Raw genomic sequence first — 21,232 nt, forward strand, 5'->3', positions numbered from 1 at the left:
GACCAGAGCTTCCATTAAATGAAAAAGAGAGAAACAAAGTAAAATTCTCAGTTTATTAAGATATAATTTTTCCGAATAAATTAATAAAATACTATAAATACATTGAGTACTATACACAGAAAGAAAATCTCATTTGCCCAACCATAATAGTGTCATTTATTTATGTTTTCAGTAGTAATAATTTACTCCATTAAAACACACAAAGATTCATCCAAAGTTACTACAGCCCACAGTGATTTATCAAAACAGGCAAAAATATTACATTCAGTCATTTAATCAATTTATTAAAATACAATAATTCACGAAATCTTTGGGAATGATTTGACAGAATAATTCATGATTGTATAAATATATATATAATTACATCCCATGTTACCAGCTTTTTCTTAGTGTGGACTTCTGAGGTGGATGACAGAGGAGACTTGAGTTGGCTTGACAGAGAGACACGGAGGACCTGACAGCTGGAGGGACCGGTGAGACGTTCATCAGAGCAGACTCCCACTTAAAGAACTCACACCCCTTCTTGATCTTTGTTCCACTGCCTGACCGGCGGACTGGACAGCAGTAAAACCCTCGGCCATTGTTTGGACCGCCGTTGGCCACAACTTGTCTCTTTGCCCGGCGTCCACACGCGCACAATGGAGCTGTGACCTTCCCTCCTCCCCTCCATAACTGAGGAATGGAGGTTTGATTCATAGCGAGTGAGCGGGTATTGGCTGAAGAAGAGGACAGGACGCTCTTAGGGGGACAGAGAGAGTGACCTATGACCTGTTTTACTGGATCAGGATAAATGGTAAAGGAGGGTTTTCCAATCTTGTTTTGCTGTTTGGGGTATGAAGAATTGATGTGTTGCGTGATGACTGATTTAGGTTTGACAAATAAGTTATTTGGGGTGGAGGTCTTCTCTGGTACAAAGGGCTTAGGTTTGAATGGAGCGGACATGTTAAAGGTTTTAGAGAGGGAACTTGGCTCATGTTGTAGCTTTAAAGAGGCTTTACCAAGTCCTACTGTATGCCGACGATCACTCGCTCTGCAGTTGAATGTCACCGTGTTAGGCACTAAGAGACACTCTGTTGCTGAGATTGTTGACTGAAACCTCATCTTATTTAAGAGATCAGAGGTGTAGGCACAAGATTGTTTATTGTTCATAGATTTTGATGACTCATGCTGCATGATATGAGTTTTAGATCTGTTTTCATCATTGAACGTTCTATTGTACATTGATCTCAAGGTGACTTCACTCCAAGATCCACTGTCACTCTCTCTCCTCTCTGTGTATAATTCACTGATGACATCATCATCCAACACCACGTCATCATATGAACCACACCTCTCCTCTGTCTCCACAAATATCTCTTCACCTTCCTCTTCCTCTGTAACCCCTACTGTTGCACTTGCTTTCGACTGCCGGCTTGGCTGAGGAAGACGGGAAACGAAGTCCACAGCGGTAGAACACAGAACAAGACTATTACTGTTAGTGTGTGATGAAAGACAATTTCTCATTGCAAGGGAGGAAAGATTAGTAACTGACCTACTGCTGCTGCTTCCCCATTGTGGCTTAGCTGGACCGCTCAGCAGCGTCTTTGGCAAGATCAGGCTCTGACACGTCTGAATGGGAGCCAAGTTCTCCTTAGTTTCTGAAAGTTTAGTATTGTTCTCCGAGCATGATTTTGTCCGGACAGATTGGAGGGGAATCTTGGATGAGGTTTCGATTGTGGTACGTCTCTGCTCATCTTCCTCGATGTTGGGTTTTTCTTTTCTGTCGTCTGCTTGACAAGTTGTATTTCTAGATGTGGGTTTGGCCATTAATGTAGTCTGTGAGGAGAAATGAAGGTGAGAGATGTAAACTCGTACACTAGAACCAAGATTGAATTTACCCTTTGAGGTACTTTTTCCTCCTTCTCTTTTTGTCTATGTCTAAGTATTTATTCAGTACAAGAATCCACCAAAAGGATCTGCTGAAAGGCCAGGAGATCATAGTTTATGACTGTAGTCAAGTAGCTGATGTGTATTTGTTATGCAAGTGTGTGTACATCAAAGGGAGTCATCAGCAGCCACACACCTTGTTTAGGGTCCTCGTGATCCTCATCACACACCCATCCCTCATCATCCTTGCTGCCAGCTGAGCTGTATTTCTGGCATCATCCAAACCTGAGGATAACCCATGAGTACAGTGAGAAGGCATGATAAACAGAGATGACGTTATGCTCATATTCAGTGTGGAATTGGACTGAAGGAGAATTTTTTTCTAACCAGAATGTTCTCTCCCAGAAAACTGTATTCCAAGATCCTGTAGTGCCCCATTGAGACCTTTGGGTTTCCTGTTGTAAAACATCTGTAAAACACAAGAGAGGATCTAATTTCCATGTGCCAGGAATGGGGGGATAGAGAAAGAGAGAGCGAGAGAGAGACTTACCCTGTATGTGCTTCTCAGGTCTATCCAGCTATTAAGTACATCAGGTTTATGGAGCTGCTTACGTTTACACTCATACTGCAAACAAACCCCCAGATCCCAGTCTGATAAACACAAGACACAGAGACAGAACGACATTAGTTACGTACTTGTAGTCCAGATTAAGTCGATAACCAATTTTTGAGCTGGGAATTATTTTACACTATATAGCCGTTTCAAATGATCCCATGCAACGTGTGCATCACTATATAAGCCTAATCTTCTATTAGACAATGGAGGTGATCTGTCTGATATCGTTTATTGACATTAGAACAACACACACCATACAACCTTCAACACCAAGTTCTCATTACAGTGAAAAGTGAATGATTTTGGAACCAAAGTTCAAGACCTGCTAATGCTATTTTTTGTCCAGCAAGAGTAATATCTTTTAGTGAGGCCTCGACCAATCATGGTGAAGTTTAAGATGTACCATCCACCTGTACTGGTTCAGCTGTAAACTAATACAAAAGGCTGTATTACCTGACCATGTGAGGAAAGCACACTGTTTTTGAGAGCCCGTCTGCTCCCTGGAAAACACCACACCCATCTGGAGCTGGAGAGTTTGTAACCAACGGTTGAATCGAGAAAGACAGATGTGGATGGGGATCCCTGCCTCAACTTGTGCCTTTAAGAAAATACACATGAAACTGACGAATGAAATGTAAGCAACATAAAGGGAACTAATATCTGTAGTTGTGTATGTATCACACCTGTGTAATACCGGTCAGCTCAGTGCAGAACGCAGACAGAATCGGGTGCTCGTGGGGTTGAACATACGCGTGAAACTCAGACTCGACCTCTCCTGTAGACGTGTTCAGCAACACAGCAGGGAACTCGACTAAAAACGGGAGAAAGGAGAGTGTCAGGTGAAAACGTGAGGTCAGAAGAAATGGGGATCGACACCAGACAGAGTTCATTGCGACACTTTTTTCTTCTTTTTGCATGAAGTTCAACATAGGTTCAATGCAACAAACTCAGGCATGTTTTTTGAGGCACTTAGATGATTAATAATAATTATGAATTGGGGATTAATAATAGTGTCAACCTTATTATGTTATGTCCCATTCACTGTTGTACTATTTACATGTCCTGATTGATGACCTCTATGAAGTTTTGGGGTCAAAATGTGTTACTTTAAAACAATAAAGTTCTTCTCCAGACTACAAGTATGACAGAGTCTTCATCTTCTTCAAACTATTCCCTTGTGCATGCTGTCGGCGTGGGTTCAGAGGACATTTCCTGTAAGACTTACTGATTTCTTGGCTCTTGTTGCTTTTCTCTCTCCAGCATGTGGACTCAAAATCAATCACAATAAGGTATGACAATATTTGATCTGGAAACAGACAACAGCATGTTATTCATTCATCTACCATAGCTCTGGGTATTGACATTATCGCATCAAATATTCCAACTTACTTGCTATGACTGATTTCTTGAGGCCAGAGGATTCGCTGCGCTGCCGCAGTACCCCCAGTTCTCTATGGAGTGGATCAGATGTTTGCATCAATGAAAAACACGAAATAACACAAACAAATCATCTGTACGGTTACACGGGATCTATCCTACCATTATTATTTTACCGAAATGTGAATGAGAACGCGAGCAACGAGTTGAGATTTGCGAATTTTAAAAACAATTTTCAAACAGGCAAACCAACACTTACATTCAACGGAGCAAGCGTTGTAAATACACGTTTCTATGTTTAGCTAACGTTAGCCAACAGGCTAATACTTGTTTGTCTCGAGTTACTTACTTGGCCAGTTTCTTTGTAGACATACTCAAATTCGTAGCCCTTGTAAGATTATGTTACTGCTTAAATATGTGTGAAACTACATCAGCTAAAGTCTTTCACACAGTAAATATCGCGCTATTTTTTTAAATCAAGCCCCCATCCATTATTCTGAACTTGATTTGTTGGGGCTACAAGTCAGAGAAATCAATCGATGTAGTAGATCAAGACAGACAATCGTATTTGCATCGAATTTTCCGGCATATACTATCTTGACTTCAAAATAAAATGAAACAACTGATGGTTAAAATTGGACGGTCTGATGGCAGCTAAAGCAACAGTGATATAACTTAATTACAATAACTAAAAAGCAACGGTATTGCCAGAGACTCAGATATTGTCAATTTATGTCGATATTCTAATTATTTTAGAGTTCCTGCAAAGAAGAAACGATTCCTGCTTTTTTTGATGTACTGTCTACCAGAGGGTCGTGCTTTTATTTTTTAAAAACCAACACGGAAGTCAGTGGAGAGTGAGGACCCTCGCTTGCTGTACTGGTGCCATGTGTTGATATGGACTAAGAGAGACATTAAGAGTATACGGGACAGTTTTTGATACCAGGTATTTACTCACATTTACTCTCCTTTCACTTTTCACATTTGCTTTGTGGCGTTTAAAGGCGTGGTCGATCCGTAGCAACGATCTACGATTCATGTACAATGTTATTAATCTCTATAACGCTGCCATGCTATTTTACTTGTAGTTTTAAAGGTACCGATAGAATGATTATGACGGTGAGCAGTTTGTGCGTGTTATCGTGACGATCGTGATCTTAGAACCTCTCAAATTTCAAGCCAATTGAATGGGAAGTGCGGTTCATTTTCACATGTCAAACCAGCCTTAAGCCTTAAGTTTAAGTCTTCCCCCAACTTCCTCCCAGATGTTCTGTATGCTGTCTTTACATACCTGAATAGCAACAATATAGGGAAACACTGAATCTCAGGAGAAGGAAGTGTGATCTCGACAGGAGCCACGTCAATGTCCTCTACCTCTTACTTTTAAAATGGCAAGAAAAAAGAAATGTTTGTATAGGTGATCAGTAATATAATTTTATGCATGTCCCATCTTTAGAAAATCACACCAAGGGTGAACATGGAGCCTTCGCACAGCAGAAAGAGGAGAAAGGACAATGCCTCAGCAACACAGGGGGATGTCAAGAGGTTAAAAACTGAGACCAAGGGAGAGAATGTATCGCATTGCAGCCATCGCCTCCATACACCAAGGATCTCTGTGCTGCGAGACCATCAACAGCCTATGACACAGGACGAGCTGATGGAGCTGCTGCACTTTGCTGCTCTGGGCAAAGCCGGTGGCATCGGACAGCCCAGGTAGATAAAGACCACTAAAGGCGGCGGATGTAAAGCTGTAACATGTCTTGAACTCACTCTTCTCTCTTCTTCCTCTGTCAGTTGGTGTCGTCTCCACCATCAGAGGAAGGTGAAAGCAGTGAACGTTGTGGTGGTAGAGGGTCTGACTCAGAGTCACTTCTATAAGCACTACCTCACCCTGCAGCATCTCAGAACACACTACTCCACTGTGAGTAACCTCAGTATGATGTCATCTGTTTGGGTGAACACCTATTCCTTCTTTTCATCTGATCTCCTCTTACTTTATTAGAGGGTCAGCTTCACTCCACCGTCCAACAACCTCACGTCAGAAATCTTCAGTAGGGAAGTTCATGAATGGGACGGTTCACCTGGCTCTCAAACTGAGCAGGAAAGCCGACCTCTACACAAAGGTGAGATCTTTGTTCATGTATAGTTTGTGTAAAACTGGGCAATGTATCAATGTAACAGTTTGATCAATAGTCTTAATGTTTGGATTCAGGATATATGTCTTCGCCAGTGCCCAATATAGATCTAATTTGAATTCTCTCTCTGTTTTGTGTGTGTGTGTGTGTATTTGTGCTATTGCAGTCCCAAACTGGCACCCAGTAATCAGCAAATTTGGCACAAAGAGGAGAGGACCAACAGCCTATGTTCTCACACAGGAGGAGATGATCAAGAAACGCTATCCTGTGAAAGGTGAGCCTCTCTCTCTCTCTCTCCCTCTTTCTCCCCCTCTCCCCTCCCTCTCCTATCACTTCCTCTTCTTTTGTTTTTTTTGACAGGAATGCCAGGCTTTGAGGACTTTGTGTGCACTGATAGTGATGCTTGTGTGAGTGACAGCAGCCCTCTGTACGGACTGGACTGTGAAATGGTGAATTGAGCACTTACTTTTTCATTCTGAGGATCCTCAATAGTCTTGCTGGTTGCCATTTGTGTAGAGTATAGTACAGCAAATAATCAATACACCTGGAAACTTTTTACAGCATACTTACTGCAGCCCTTCATAAGCAACATATCAAATTAATAATCCTACATTAGCACATGATTTCCTATTTAAAAAAAGTGAATCACTGTGTTAACTTTGTCTTTCCAGTGTTTAACAGAAAGAGGAAATGAGCTGGCTCGTGTTTCTCTGGTGGACAGCGATGGGAAATGTATGCTGGATGAGTTGGTGAAACCTCAGAATCGCATCATTAACTACCTCACCAGGTACACACACACACACACACACACACACACACACACACACACACACACACACACACACACACACACACACACACACACACACACACACACACACACACACACACACACACGCACGCAGTAGTATATTGTTACAAATGTTAAAACTCACTTCTCTATGGCTGCATGCCTCCTGTTAGGTTCTCTGGTATCACCGCGGCCATGTTGCAACCCATCACGACCACCCTCAGGGAAGTTCAAGTGAAGCTCAGGAAGCTGTTGCCACGGGATGCGGTGCTGGTCGGCCATTCCATCGACAATGACCTCATAGCCCTGAAAGTAAGAAAGTCGTCGTATAGTTTTGGCCCCAAGTATCCAAACTGACCTGTTAAATCAATGCAGTTGATTGAATTCAGACACAGCTTTTTATATATATATATATGTATATATATATATATATATGTGTGACAATTTTAACAGAAGAATTTGTGTTTCATTCCAAATTGTGATGACCATTTGACAGTAAAAATGATGTTGATGTCTGTCCTATTGCTGTTTTCCCCTGCAGCTCAACCATCCACATGTAATTGACACCTCGCTGCTCTACAGGAAAGAGTTTGGACAGAAGTTTAAGCTAAAGGTCCTGGCTGAGACAGTACTTCAGTAAGTTATCACCCTTGACCCTTGACCCCCCCCCCCTCCTCTCTCTTACCTACCATGGCTAATGATTAATTTCTCCAATCGCATCCCTAGGAGACAAATCCAAACTGCAGACAGGAGGGGTCATAATCCAACTGAGGACGCTGTGGCGGCCCTGGAGTTAGCTCAGTACTTTGTGAAAACGGGTCCGCTTCAGGTAACATGTCACACACACACACACACAACACAAACGGACCCACATACACACACATGCACACTCAACTAATGCGAAGTCCTCTCGTGTGCTCTTTGTCAGGTTGTAGAGCGCCATCTGGAGGAGCTGTGGGGAGGATATACAGTGGACCTGAATGAGTCCAACCTCTGTGGAGTTGCACCCACACTAAGTAACAGGTACCACATAAAGACACAAACTATCAACAAGCTGAGTGATTTCATACAAAGCTATTAAGGCTTTGCCAGTTGTAGAAACTTCCTCTTCGTTCACAATCCAAAATGAATTTGTTCCCGATGCTTCCAAGGAAAGTAAATCTTAGGCAACTGGACTTGCTGGTAAAGATGTTGCCTAAAATGTACTTTCCCTAGATACCACGACCTGGATGACTGAGAACCTTCACATGTTCCCCATGCAGGTTTGCTGATCGACTACAGAAGCATGGCCGGTCTATAGCCTATTTAGGAAAACGTGGTGACGTGGAGCTGGATCTGTCCCATCAGCAGTGGCACAACTCTGACAAAGAGGTAACAGGGGCACGAGTTGTGGATTAGGGAGATGTTGAATTGGGAGATTAGAATTATCTTGGCTTTGTTGCTCAAAATGTGAATGGATCTAGTTTAGTTTTGCTCTTCACTCATCTTGTTTCTTGGCCTCTTTCAGTTGCTGGCCTCTTTCAGGAGACAGACCACGTTCCCTTTCTTTTCCGTGCTTCGGTTATCATCCGTCTTAGACCAGGTGAACAATTCCTCCTCTCATCAGGAGCGCCACTACCAGAGGGTGAGTCATTTTTTCCCCTGAACATCCAACATCATTTTTCACCGTCTGTGCGCCACTGAAATGTGCTGTTTACTGTGTGTTTACTGCAGGTGTGTGGCAGCCTGAGAGACGCGCGTATGGTGTTTGCGGGGCCATTCTCTGCAGGTTTCTCTGAGAAAGATGTCAGCCGGCTGTTTCGCTGCTGTGGACCTGTTCAGAAAGTCAAAATGCTGAAGACGGTGGCCAGGGTAAGCATCAACTGAATAATGGACTCTGTGATCAATTTCTGAGTTCAGTGAATAAAATCCCTGTGTCATCCTGACAGAAAGTGACAGACTGTGGTGTGGAGTTATTCTCTCCCTGTCAGCCCCATCCACCCCTTTCCCCTTGTTTAGGGTCACTGGGTGGCTGTTTAACCTGAGCTGTTAAAGTTTCTCCTCTTCCTCGATGTGTTTTAGTCATTTTCCCTGTTTGTTTTTCCCATCCCCTGCTCCTCAGATCCACGCAGAGATTGAGTTTGAGTTGCTGGAGGGAGCTCTGCTGGCCTTAAAAACCCTGAATGGACTGAAGGTGCAGGGACAGACCATCAAGGTATCTAACACCGTCTCTTTAGCTACTTTATACAATTGAAATACGAGCAGATGGTGATATCTCTAATGTGTTTGCCTGTGTGCCTCCTCTAGGTCCAGAGGCCCGTTAATGAGTCAATGCTCGACTTGGATCTTACTCTTGATGCTTTAATGGGTGACAAGATCAATACCAATCAACTTTATGCTGTTAAATTTAACCCTCACATGACCAACTGCATACAAATCTCTGCAAAGTCAAGTTTAGATGCCACTTTTGTTCATCATGCTAAAGTAAATGGGTTAAAGCTGGATGCTTGCATTCCTGGGCTTCCACACGGTGTGGAGGAGTCATCTGTAGCAAAGCAGAGACGGCCCACAAGCTCTAAACTGACTGAGGAGATGCTCAGAGAGACATTTGGCATTTTTGGTAAGGTGGAGAGGATTGTCCTGCCTACCAAACCTGGAAAACGGGCAAGATATGCATGCATAAGTAAGTAAATGGCCCCTTTAGTCCATGTTTTTATATGTTGTGTGTGCGCACTTCTCACAATCTCAATCTGTGTGTGGCTGACAGAGTTTGATAGTTCAGAGGCTGTGTGTGCAGCCCTCAATGCCTCTGAAGATCTCTGGAAGGAGAAATATGTCATCTGTCCATCTCTGACTCCTCCCCATTTGCATTCGTGGGTCACCGCGACAACTGCAACGACCCCCAAGGATTCTGAAGGGGAAGCGGTAAATGGCGAGACCCTCATGCACACCAGCCCTCAGGTAAGGAGTGGGTTGCATTCACTGCAGTTGGTCATAGGATTTAAACACAACTTCACCTAATTCTCCTAGAAAGAACAGTGAAGTCCAATTAGGGCTACAAGACTGTCTTAAAAATATAATGAAGGCTCATTATCTTATGTGTAGGACCAGGACATGGAGGATGTGATGAGGAGGCTGGACCACCGACTGGGGAAACTCTTCAGATCTCTCCCAGAGTGCACCTTGTCTGTAGTGGTGCTGCAAACCAGGTGAAAACTCTGGCCGTGTCCCAAGACATTCAACTCTGCTGTGTCAACATTTCTAAACCTTTTCTTCCTTGCAACTTTCTCCTCCCCAGCACTCGCAGTCACCTTCCTGGTTTGTGCCTCATCGAGGTCAAGCAAGACCTTCTGGAGCCAGCTACACCGTTCACTTTAGGGACTAGCGCCAATGGCACACCAGCAAGAACCAGCCAGTCCAATGGCACCTGATCAAGGGTGGAGTTACTGTCCGATTACACAGGATGGGTACTGGGTCACTGTGAGCCAGAGGACATTTTTAAACTTGAACTCTTCCAATTAAAGAAACAAACCTGACAAACAGCTCGGTCACTGGTTCCATACAGGTTTTGTGTACTCAGTTCTGTAAATAAGTGCATCTAGCAGCACCAGGGTTTAATTGGACATAATTAAAAAAGAAAATGCATCTATAAACTATTTGTGCTGGAACAAAGTTACTAAACTAACGATCCCTCGTCTCAGCGACCATCAGCTAATTAACAGAGACTGAAACAGAGCTACTAAGAAACATTCTTTAATTTTTTTCCCCCTCTTTTCAAGGAAAGTATATTTTTTTTTTTTTACACAAAAATGTATACGTCTTCACGTTTACACATTTTGCATTAGAACATACTTTAACATTGCTGCAGGTTGACAGATACAAAACAAAAAGATACAGGAAAAACATTTATGTACAAATAACACAAGCACCTCCCATTGGTCAAAAATGCCACCAATAATAAACATTGATAAGCATTCGTTTGATTAAAACTGAAGTTGTAGACTTACATATTTTTTAAAATGGGGGGGGAAACATTTTACTGCATTAAAATACTAAATTACCCTGACATTGTAAACTACAGAGCCTGTCAAGTGGTCTTTTTGCTTTCGCAACTTTATGAAATGTGTTCAGAAGCATACAAAGACTAGAGAAAATGTACAACTCCCTCACATGCACATACGTTCATACAACTCACACTCACTAAATAAGACTCAGAGGTGACAGTGTGGTTAAAACTGGCGCTTGAATCCACTGTGGTGGCAGATTCCAGTCTGAACATGTAAGAGAATACAATGCGAAACTTTACATCACGATATTCTAGTGGCGTGTGTGTCGACCTCTAAGGAGTTGCCTGCTCCTCTGGTATCCACGCTCCAAAAAAATGGCAGCTGTTATGGCTTGAGTTCTCAATTGTCCAAACAAGTTATTTGGCCGGTTGCTTTGGATGCGGCATCCACAGCTGTTCAGTGAACTAATGAATTGTGTCGTATTCAAAGCTCCCAGTTGATGTGCGACCTTAAGTGCTAAGGAGAGACACTAGGACAGCGGCCCAGTATTGGAGAGGGTCTTGTTGGTCGGCCTCTTCACCATTTACCTACTGCTACCAAACTTCGGGGACATCAAACAGGGACACCTTAGATTCAGCTCCTGTAGAGATGTTGAGAACATGAATTCAAGGTCCATTACACGCTCGCAACACAATGTTGTTAGCCAGGACATTACTGTGGAACATTTACAAAACGCCAGTAATGAACACACCTTCAGCCTTCTTTTTCTTGTTCTTACGACCTTTTCGTCCGTGGGAATTCGAGGCTTGTTGCCAGGCGACTGCTCCCTCTGGGTCATTGGCTGGATCTGTCCCCTCAGAACCTTCTTCATCTGGGACTGGACTTGACCCTGATGAATCTGCCGTGTCTCTGCAGGAGCATTGGAGGCTTGGATCAGACAGTGCATGGGGGATACCGTAACAATAATGGCTGCATTCTGCTTACTGCGTCTTTAGCCAGCCTTCTGACGTCTTGCTGTTAATAACTCCTGCATTGGCCTCTGCACTCATGTCTAGAAAAGAAAAACATTTTAATACTTCCTTCATTTCAGGTAGAAATATTGAAAAACTGAAAATGGAAGCTGTCAAACTAAATCTAAACAAAGAATTTACGTAACTCCAACATGCACAAACCGATTAACGTTTCTGTTTTATGCGTATTTAATGCATCAGTCAAGTAGGTGTTTGATCCTTGTATTGCGGAGCAGGTGGCTGTACCAAGACATGGACGTTAAGCCAATTGATTTGGGTTTATTATTCACACCACTGCATCTCTCCACCAGCTACTGTCCTGGGGGAAACGTGTGCTGCTGCCCTGCATGCTGCCAGATTGCAACAGGGAGGTACATATGCAGGCCTGCGTGCATCTGCTCACACACCGTCGGCTTTCATCTTCTTGCTGCCTGCGCTATCCGAGTATCGGCTCCAGCCATCTGCAATTAGGCCGTCTCCACTTCCCTGCTCCACTTGATTGGGACTCATGCTGCGTTTCCTCAGAGCCCTGGACAAGACAAAGTTCAGGTTGTCGATTATAAACACTATGTGGATGCCTGCAGAAACTTTGCCGTGCACAAACGCACAATGTTGCACAGTTATGAGTGGACTGTCGCACAACTGCACCTGGCGTAGCTGAATCCAGTGGCTGACGTGGAGGAGGTGTAGTGAGATTTGGACCAGCTGTCATCTCCCCAGGATTTGGCAGCCTGACTGGGCTTATCCTTCTCCTGGTTCTTACCCTGGATGTACTCGGCATACGTCTGGATCCTGTAGCTCTCTGCATAGCGACTGGTGTTCATAGCTGCAGAACGAAAGGAGAGAAGTTGAATGATTTTGCTTTACCTCCATTTGTACACGATGAAAATCAGTTTGGTGCGATTAGCAAGGCGGTGAGACTTACCTATCTGTACCTGGTCAGTCTGACTTAAGGACACAAATGCTGACGTGTCATCTATCCATGAAACCTGGATGTTACCTTGGTGAATAATGGACAGAGGAAATTAGTGATAAATGATGGGTCATACGCTTGTGAAGCAGAATAAGTGTACAAACTCTGCCTTACCAAAGGCACTGAAGAGCTGGTAGAGGTCACTCGTCTTCCATTCTTTCGGGAAGGTGACATACAGGACATGATCTCTTTTAGGCTGCACTGTAGACGGAAAGCGGCGCGTGAGGTGGAGAAGTGGCAACAAGTGTGAAAGCGTGTAGTCAATGCAACAATCATTGCTAGTACTCACGATCGGGTCCTGTGATGTTGAGGTAGGGAATATCTATGATCCTCATCAGGAAGAGCCTTGAATACAGAGAAAGGGTTAAACACCAGCAGGCTCTGTAAGGGAGGTGCAAATGAATAAAAGCAGTCCATCTCTCACTTGTTGAAGAAAGGCTCAATTAGTTTAGAGCGAGGTGCAATGTAGGCTTTTGGTGGAGTCAGGAAAGAGCCTGAAGAAAAAAAAAAAAAAAAAAAAAAGGTCAGTCAACAAAGTTTAACATTAATTGGTAGTGTATTTTTCCCCTGACGAGGTCAATTTGAATATGTTACCCAGGTAGTTGGCCATGGAGATGAAACAGAGTCCAGTGATGTAGGCATCATATCCTGCCTCATGGAGCTGTTCCTGGGCCGTGTCATAACTGGGGAAGCCCTCTGCCGTCCCTGACAGATCAACGTTACAGAGGAGAAAAGGTGTCAGCAGGGCTGTGGACGGTCAGAAGACGTTCAAGCAAATATTAGTGCATTTTCTCACCGACTTGCGGTTGCTTAAAGGGGCCCTCCTTCAGCTGCTTCTCCAGCTCTGCTAGAGAAGTGTTGGTGATCATCTCCTGCAATACACAGAGGGCACAACAACGTGAATTTTGATTTTCGTCTTCCCCGAATGTAAACACAGGCAGGCTCTAGTGACAGTACAGTAAACTGATGAGCTCTATTTGATTGCAGTATATGTAACTCGTACCTCTTTCAACCAACACAACTTGGCTCAGTTTTAGAAGTAAAAAGTGATGTCCAACACTACAACTTGTAGTTTGTGTCATGTTGTCATAACAAATGAATTAACAGCCGCTGGCTTGAACATATTTGATCTGCCTCTGTGCTTGAATCACATGTTACTGGTGTTTTCACATCAGCTTCACCAATGTTTCTCAAAGTACATGAGCTCATGATGGCATTGTACAATATACATACAAAAGACTAGGAAGAGTTTTGCAAAATAACCTTGCACAACTGTCCCAACCAAGACTTTATAAGAATGAACCCGATACTGTAATTGACCCAAATTCAAATGAATGTGACATTTGGTGAGCAACAGATCACTACTCAGGATAAACTTTGTAAAATAGATTCAGGGAAGGAGTTCTCATTTCTTCAATACTGACTAATAACCGAAATTAAAAATGACTATGGAACAGTGATCTGTGATCTATTTTGAGTAAAATACATGTTGGTGGCACTTGCACCAGCTGCATACGTGTCGACTCTGAATGAACTCACCTTAAAAGGCTGAGTCGACGCCATCAACTTTGTGTCCAGAAGCCTGCGAGTGAAGAGAGACAAAGAACGGCTTGAAGGATAGAAGGGCTTGTTTGGCACTGAAACACATTTGTTGTGAAAAGTGGAAAGTTAATTTGACAGAAATATTACCTTGGGAAGACGCACATTGTGACCTCTTTGAAGTCCAGAAGATCCTAGTGATCAAAGTATTATGTTATTATAAGTGACAGAGAAAACACAGTTGGCTTCAAACAGCAGATACAAAAGGCACAAAATTGTGAATTCTTAAGTACCTACCTCTGGCAGAGGACAGTAGAACTGGTGGATGGTGTGCATCACATCCAGCAGCATGTTATGGCCAACTACCAGTTTACCCTGTTTTAAATGAAATGGACATGCAGCAAACATCACATCAGTTACAAAACCAAAAAACCCCTGAAACAAAAATCTGTCATTGGCAGGTTTTACAGCGTTTTGAATGATGTCGCCATTGTTAAATTTCTCCTTTTGAACATGAGCTATTACAGAGTAGAGTGAGTGAGGACTCACAGATTTGGAGATGGCGTGGATGACCCTGGAGAAGCCCACAGCGTCATTTAGTTCCTCCTGTTGGGCCAGGAAGAAGGGCATTCTAAACAACAGTGGAGCACTGGAACAAAAGTCACTCAGCAAAGACAGGACAATGTTTAAATGAGCCTACTTTCAATAAAACCACCAGACAAATACGACACCATTTCACCAGATATCTGGTTCATCCCAAACTCACCTGCTCCCTCTCCAGTTTCTGTTGCTCCCTCCTCTTTCTCTCCTCGTCGTCTACTTTACTGATCTGGATGAATCGCTCCTTCTACAGACAAACAGAACTCGATATCCATATCTACACAACAAAGGAACTCGCGGGATAAATAGGCTCAAACTAAGACATGCGCTCACCTTTTCTGTCTCGATCGTTTCCACATGGAGCCCCTTAGGGAATCTGTGGGTGCAAAACAAGAAGTGATATAATAATGTGCAAACAAACAAACAAAAACAGCAGCAACAGCATAAACTCTGACTCACTTCCAGTTCAGTGTCTGGTATATCAGCTTTCGCTGGAACCTAATATGGAAATATAAATATAAGTAAAATGATACAAGTGAGGATGCAAGAACAAAACACATGGAACTTGAAAATCAGGGAGTCTCAATAGAGTTAAGAGAGTCGGAGCTGGATTACCCAGTGCATGGATCCAAATCAATAGTCTTCTCCGAGTTAGTGAAGAGGGCGTCCACCTTTTCTCTGTGGTGGGACAATAAGAAACGATCAAAAGTGAGGCTCACACGTTCATCCATCCATTTCCTATACCCATTTCCCTGCCCGGGGTTATGAACGATCAAAAGTGAGGCTCACACGTTCATCCATCCATTTCCTATACCCATCTCCCTGCCCGGGGTTATGAACGCCATGGGCTGAACCCAACATCCATTCAGACACTGGGTGCACACGAAAATGGAAATCTATGGGTGAAATCACAGAATCACAGCCACCCTTTATAGATAAACCCATCCACACACTGTTGTTCTTTAAGTCACAGCTCATTCTACCATCACGGTCAGGTGTGACTGTAGTCGGGGTCATGTTGCAAATGTCTGAGCTCATCAAATGCTAAGTGAAAATGTTAGATACTGTTTGGTAGCTCCAAGTTAAAATGACGCTCAAGAATCGGATTGCAAACATTTAACATTCGCAGTGCCTCTCAATGCACTTTGTGAATTATTGACCAAGTGACCATTTCCTATAAAAAGTGATGTCTCCAATGTGATCAGTGAGATGAGAGAGATCAAGCTGTCCAACTCTTACACCACTTTGTTGATGAAGTCTTTGTGTTCCTCGGGTACATGTGCAGGACCTTTGGAACACGGGGAGATGAAAGACGGTGTCCCTGCACCGTTAGCATGTTGATTCCTCCTCTCCTCGGTCTGCTCCCTCAGCTGGGCTTCCTCTTCTTGATTGAGGTACGGAATTCCTTTCAAAAAACAAATAAAAACATTTAGATCGAAATCCAACCACCTTATGTAGGACATTTAGTGGCGTACTCACCGTGACGGAACACCTTGTTGAAGTCAAATCCCTGACTGGCCAGGAAGTCGATGCTGGAACTCTGAAATGACAAGGAATGTGAAAGGATTACATCTTCATCACTAATACATACACAAATTCATCCAATGACAACATGGGTCCACAATGACTTACTTGACAGATGAACTTTATGTCAGGTGATGTCCTGCTGAACGGTTTGGGGAATACGTAAAAATTAAAAGACTTTGTGATGTACCTGAAGAGAGGGAATGAGAAGAGACAGAAGAAAAGGCAAAGCATTAGTCCAATTCACCGAGTTGTTTGGGCAACACGTGTCCGTGCAAAGGAAGTGTTCTACATGTCTGAGAAATGTTTTCATGCACGTCCTACAAAAGCGCTGGTAGATATGAAATGACACATTTGTGACCATTATAGATTGACAAACAAGTCCAACACAATGACATGTCAATGAATTTTGGTTTGGCTTGAGGAAGTGTTTCAAAGGCTACTGCTACATCTTTTGCCAGTCTGCAGAGCACAAACAATGCTAGAGAAGTGGTGAAGAAAACGCAAGGAAAAGAGCGACAACTGTGGAAACAAGACGTGTGCATCCACAGATAAGACAGCAACTGTCGACGCACGGCAGCACAAACATTACATAAGCTCCACTTTCACTTCAAAGAGAAATCTGAAAACCGATTACCCTTACGTTTGGTTTATATTAACTTTATATTTATTCACCTATATTCAGTCTTGGTTGGTTCAAAACTCCATAGACTTATTGTGACATCATCTCGCAGTGAGTGTAACATTTTGCTTGGAATTCTACAAGTTGGAAAAACTCTGCAAGACTGAAGAGCAGAAGGCTTGATTTTCATGTTTAATGTGTTTAGGATGAACACTGAAATCAAGTAAATATGAATGCAGTCCTTTCATTTGGGCTCAGGGTGGAAACTTGCCACCATTTTGGATGGAAATTTAATAGGCATTTTTCACCCATTTGCACAAAGCAATCACAATCATTCATTGATCCAAAAAAACAAAAAAAACAATCAGACACACTGCAGGGAGTCATTGCACTAACTTTGATGCCGCCTGGTCATACTTGAATGTACACAAGCCAAACTGGAACAGCAGAAAGTCCATGGAGTGCTGGGGGACAGAGAGGAGACGTCATGGGAAGAACTGCTCACCTTCTCTGCACACGTGAACAGAAGGAATCACCGCTACTTACCTTCTTCAGCTTCGTGTATCGTTCTTCTGGCGTGTCCAGCCCGTTGGTTAGTGCGCTGACGTTAGGACCATCACTTATTCCTGCATTGAATGAAAATGAATTCTCATTTATTTAGAAATCAAGGGTGACGGCATCATCGTTATATCCATTTTGCACCCTTTTACCTGAAAATTCTCCATCGATAGCGAGGAAATCCGCCTCTTCTATGGCGCTGTACACGGTGTTTAATGAGTCTTTATAATCTGGAGAGAGGAGAGGACAGAATGAAGAGTTGTGTGATGGGGAAGCGTGCGGTGGAGACGCTCTGCCTACGGCTAGCTAGCTAGCTAGCGTCACATACAATGAGGAACGGGGCCGTTTGTCAATGTTAAACCTCGCAGCGCAGGTTTGCCGCTGTGCTACACATTTTCAAGATGTATATATGCAACTACATTCATGCATTTTCATTATGATCCGCTACTCACTTCTCCGTGTCACCTCCATTCCTGCACAATGACTGAACCGACTGACAGCTAACGCTAGCTAGCTGCGTCAACAGGCTTTTAACCCTTTGGCGAACACTTCCGGTGCTGCAGCGTTTCACGCGCTCGCGTTCAGTGTCTTTATTTAGAAATATAAGATTCTCCCAACAAAATACAAATTATATATTCAGCGTCTACATTAAACATTAATTCCAATCTGTTTATAATTCTGTGAAATCCAAAATATTTTAGTTCCACACATGACTGTAGCCATCTATGAGGTCACCGAGGCACAGGCCTAAGCAATGACGTCATGGTGAAAAATAAAAATCGACTATATAACTGTTATATAATGGGGTTGAGTGGCTTGTCTGGCAGCTCTCCCTCTGTCTCTCTCTCTCTCCATCTGTGTGTGTGTGTCGGTGTGTCTCGTGGTAATGACTTGCTGCTTGCTGCTTGCTGCTTGTCACGGTTGTTGACATCATGAATGGGACCTTGCACCTCCTGTCACAGTTGGTAACGACGTCATAATCGATGTCACAGTTGACGCATCGATATCATGAATGATGTCACAGTTGACACACTGATGGATGGAACCACTGCGGCATGTCAAAGTCATCAATGACATCCTGACTGAAGGGGTGGGGCAGGAGGGGCACCCAGAGGAGGCTGGGGTCAAGGGTGATGGGTCAAGCTAGGGTGAAATATCAGGAGAACAAGCAAGAAGAGAGGGTGTGTGAGTGTGTGTGTTTGTCGTTTGTTTGTAGTGTATAAGTTGAGCTACTTGTCTGGGTTTTCTGTTTTGTCATTTGTTTTCCTGTAGTCGTATGATAGTGGTTCTTTTGGTTCTCTAGTTGTTCCCTGCCTCCACATATCTCCAGTTTAGTATTTTTAGTATTTTCCTGTGGAATATTCTCCCACTCCCCTTCAATAGCTGCATGAAGGTTCTAGCTATTGGTGGAGCACGCTGCCGTATGGATGCCGGTCCTGAGCATCCCAAACATGCTCAATGGGTGACATGGGATATCTTCAGCTTTGAGGAGTTGTGTAAAGATCCTTGCAACATTGGGCCATGCATTGTCACACTGAAACATGAGATAGTGGTGGAGGAGTGTCACAGCAATGGACCTCAGGATTTTATCCCAATTTCTCTGTGCATTCAAATTGCCATGGATATAATGCACTTGGATTTGCTGCCCCACCATTGGCCACTCTGTTTACAACATTGACATCAGCAAACTGCTCACCCACCCGACGCTGTACACACTGCCTGCCATCTGCCTTGTACAGCTGAAACTGATTCATCTGTGAAGAGGACCGCTCTCCAGTGTGCCAGTGGCCATTGAAGGTGAGCTCTTGCTCACTTGCATCGATTGTGACACCAAACCGCAGACAAATTAAGACCCCGGTGTGGATGGCATGTACACAGTTGAGCTTCCCTGAGGCAATTTCTGACAGTTTGTGCAGAAATTCTCCAGTTGTGTAAACCAACTGTTTCATCAGCTGTCTTTGTGGCTGACCTCGTGTGTGTGTGTATGGGTGTGCGTGTGTGTGTCTGTTTAAAGAATGTATGTTGCTCAGTGATCAAACATAAATGCAGTACACTGTGATAAAGTCAATATTGGGTTCATAAAATCCTCACATCTAGAAGGAAAGATGAAGTAGAATCTTTGATAAAAATATTCCAAAAGACTGAAGTGGACAAGTCAAGTGATTTGGAAAACCATTTGAATTGCAGCAGAGACTAACATGGAGCCAAACGCTTACAGAGCTTCATTAAAATGACAAGATAAATTAGATTGATTAAAGTAAATAGATTTGATGGGTGAAATTGTGTCATACTGGAAGAGAGCGAGAGACAGAGAATGTGAGTGGATTATGTGTGTGTGACCGCACTGAACTTTAACAGAGGACACTTGAATCACAATTGATCTGTTGGATGTGTTTATTTTTGAATGACCTTTGAGGCGTTATTTCCGATTTAGTGCTGTTTATCTGTGATGTGTTGAGTTTTCTCTCCACACATCTCTCCTTCCTCTGTGTTCTGAAATGTGCTGCCGGATAACATTCCCTGCTGACATTCTGGAGCTGGAAACGTTGCTTAGGAACACTCACCCCATGTCATCTCGCCTCACGTTTCCATCAGATGAAGGCCGGATGTATTTTTGTAAAAATATCAGACCTAGAGAAAAGTTGTTCTAGTCTGTTTTTTGAGTGCTACAGTTTTTATTTGTGAAAAAATGGTAATTATTGTTAAAAGCATTTCTGGTTTGGAGTTCCTGAAAGTGAAATTCCTGTGACTTCTAAATGAAAATGCCGTAGTTCACTGTTAAGCTGTTTTCCTGCCCTTTGCCAGTGTGGCCCCTGTTGACTGGGACATGGAACTTGCATGAAACAGTTTGCCACCCAAGAGTCTGGTTCATCAGCTGGTATCACTGATCCGGTCCTCAACTCCATATAATTACACATGATATAATCAGTGAAACTAGTGGGTACAGCATATGCTTGTTTTGGTTAGAATATTCACAATGAAAACATGTCATAGTGATTTTATATATCTGGAGTCTTCTTTTATCCATAGCAAGTCAAGTACATTTTATTTGTAAAGCCCAATATCATATACAATGTCTCAACGGGGTTTATAGGCCCACTACATCAGGAAATTTCAAGACCTCACACAAAGCTCTCTACGAAGATGAGCAGAGACCTCAGAGAAAACCTTAATGTATAAGGAAGAAAGGAAGAAAACTCAGGAGAGGCAATTCCAAAAGTCAATGGCTGGCTGTGCAATAGGAACTTCCAGTGGAATATACAAAGACGGAGACGAGGGAGAGATAGAATCATATAAGCACAATAAAGTGCAGTCCTATTAGTCAGAGTCTCTCTCCTGGAGCAGCAGTCCATGCAGGTAGGTCCTCTAGCAGCCCTGTCTCTTTCCTTGAGTGACCTCTGATGTGTGTGTTAGTGAAGTCTGACATTGAAAATGTCAACACACACCTGGGACAATTGTGGGTGTCACCTGAGTTTAGTTTCAAATTGCTTCAGACTGTTTGGAGTGTAGGAAATGTCACAGAGTGTTCAGGTTAATTTCCGGCACTGTATCGACCTTCAGTGACAAGCCTGTAATCCCCCGCTGGTTTGATTGAGCCCAATCAAACAGCTCCAACAGACAGACCATCAGGACAGC

At 43.2% G+C, this 21,232-nt stretch overlaps 3 protein-coding genes across 3 annotated transcripts; 1 reads left to right on the forward strand and 2 right to left on the reverse strand.

Moving 5' to 3' along the window:
- Nucleotides 1-120: 120 nt before the first annotated feature.
- eri2 (ERI1 exoribonuclease family member 2) lies at nt 121-4,366 on the reverse strand. The gene is made up of 9 exons (XM_076148003.1): nt 4,209-4,366; nt 3,872-3,933; nt 3,708-3,788; nt 3,166-3,293; nt 2,936-3,080; nt 2,417-2,517; nt 2,254-2,335; nt 2,063-2,151; nt 121-1,815 (listed from the first exon to the last, which is right to left on the reverse strand). Exons 1-9 carry the CDS (start codon nt 4,229-4,231, stop codon nt 373-375), a joined length of 2,154 nt encoding a protein of 717 aa, XP_076004118.1. The 5' UTR covers nt 4,232-4,366; the 3' UTR covers nt 121-372.
- A 342-nt stretch (nt 4,367-4,708) lies between these two features.
- rexo5 (RNA exonuclease 5) lies at nt 4,709-10,385 on the forward strand. Its single transcript, XM_076147975.1, has 19 exons — nt 4,709-4,805; nt 5,316-5,572; nt 5,654-5,780; nt 5,862-5,982; nt 6,161-6,268; nt 6,355-6,443; nt 6,666-6,781; nt 6,958-7,096; nt 7,326-7,420; nt 7,511-7,613; nt 7,713-7,807; nt 8,047-8,155; nt 8,292-8,408; nt 8,498-8,635; nt 8,886-8,978; nt 9,071-9,446; nt 9,531-9,724; nt 9,869-9,972; nt 10,062-10,385. Exons 2-19 carry the CDS (start codon nt 5,337-5,339, stop codon nt 10,192-10,194), a joined length of 2,493 nt encoding a protein of 830 aa, XP_076004090.1. The 5' UTR covers nt 4,709-4,805; nt 5,316-5,336; the 3' UTR covers nt 10,195-10,385.
- Nucleotides 10,386-10,500: 115 nt separating this feature from the next.
- On the reverse strand, nt 10,501-18,143 carry parn (poly(A)-specific ribonuclease (deadenylation nuclease)). Its single transcript, XM_076147976.1, has 26 exons — nt 18,049-18,143; nt 17,749-17,826; nt 17,585-17,664; nt 17,435-17,502; nt 16,525-16,606; nt 16,372-16,432; nt 16,132-16,297; nt 15,508-15,570; nt 15,352-15,390; nt 15,226-15,268; nt 15,059-15,139; nt 14,842-14,898; nt 14,590-14,667; nt 14,443-14,486; nt 14,293-14,335; nt 13,550-13,625; nt 13,348-13,458; nt 13,178-13,247; nt 13,043-13,098; nt 12,868-12,954; nt 12,706-12,780; nt 12,429-12,606; nt 12,188-12,309; nt 11,755-11,821; nt 11,522-11,679; nt 10,501-11,410 (listed from the first exon to the last, which is right to left on the reverse strand). The coding sequence occupies exons 1-26, from the start codon at nt 18,065-18,067 to the stop codon at nt 11,364-11,366; spliced, it is 2,049 nt and encodes a 682-aa protein (XP_076004091.1). The 5' UTR covers nt 18,068-18,143; the 3' UTR covers nt 10,501-11,363.
- Between the last annotated feature and the right edge of the window lie 3,089 nt (nt 18,144-21,232).

Source organism: Genypterus blacodes, unplaced genomic scaffold (genome assembly GCF_046128005.1).
Source record: "Genypterus blacodes isolate CSIRO-AG114 ecotype Tasmania unplaced genomic scaffold, CSIRO-AGI_Gbla_v1 ptg000039l_1, whole genome shotgun sequence".
Classification (NCBI taxonomy): domain Eukaryota; kingdom Metazoa; phylum Chordata; class Actinopteri; order Ophidiiformes; family Ophidiidae; genus Genypterus; species Genypterus blacodes.

Excerpts from the sequence above, each read along its gene's own strand:
- eri2 (XM_076148003.1), bottom strand. The coding sequence starts at position 4,231 with ATGTCTACAAAGAAACTGGCCAA. Across the intron at positions 3,294-3,707 it reads CAACAAGAGCCAAGAAATCA|TCGAGTTCCCTGCTGTGTTG; the intron begins GTAAGTCTTACA and ends TCCCGTTTTTAG. Across the intron at positions 3,081-3,165 it reads AGCTGACCGGTATTACACAG|GCACAAGTTGAGGCAGGGAT; the intron begins GTGTGATACATA and ends ATTTTCTTAAAG.
- rexo5 (XM_076147975.1), top strand. The coding sequence starts at position 5,337 with ATGGAGCCTTCGCACAGCAGAAAGAGGAGAAAGGACAATGCCTCAGCA. Across the intron at positions 7,097-7,325 it reads ATGACCTCATAGCCCTGAAA|CTCAACCATCCACATGTAAT; the intron begins GTAAGAAAGTCG and ends TTTCCCCTGCAG. Across the intron at positions 7,614-7,712 it reads TGAAAACGGGTCCGCTTCAG|GTTGTAGAGCGCCATCTGGA; the intron begins GTAACATGTCAC and ends GCTCTTTGTCAG.
- parn (XM_076147976.1), bottom strand. Across the intron at positions 12,781-12,867 it reads CCAGCTCTTCAGTGCCTTTG|GTAACATCCAGGTTTCATGG; the intron begins GTAAGGCAGAGT and ends TTATTCACCAAG. Across the intron at positions 11,822-12,187 it reads CAAGAAGATGAAAGCCGACG|ACATGAGTGCAGAGGCCAAT; the intron begins GTGTGTGAGCAG and ends TTTCTTTTCTAG.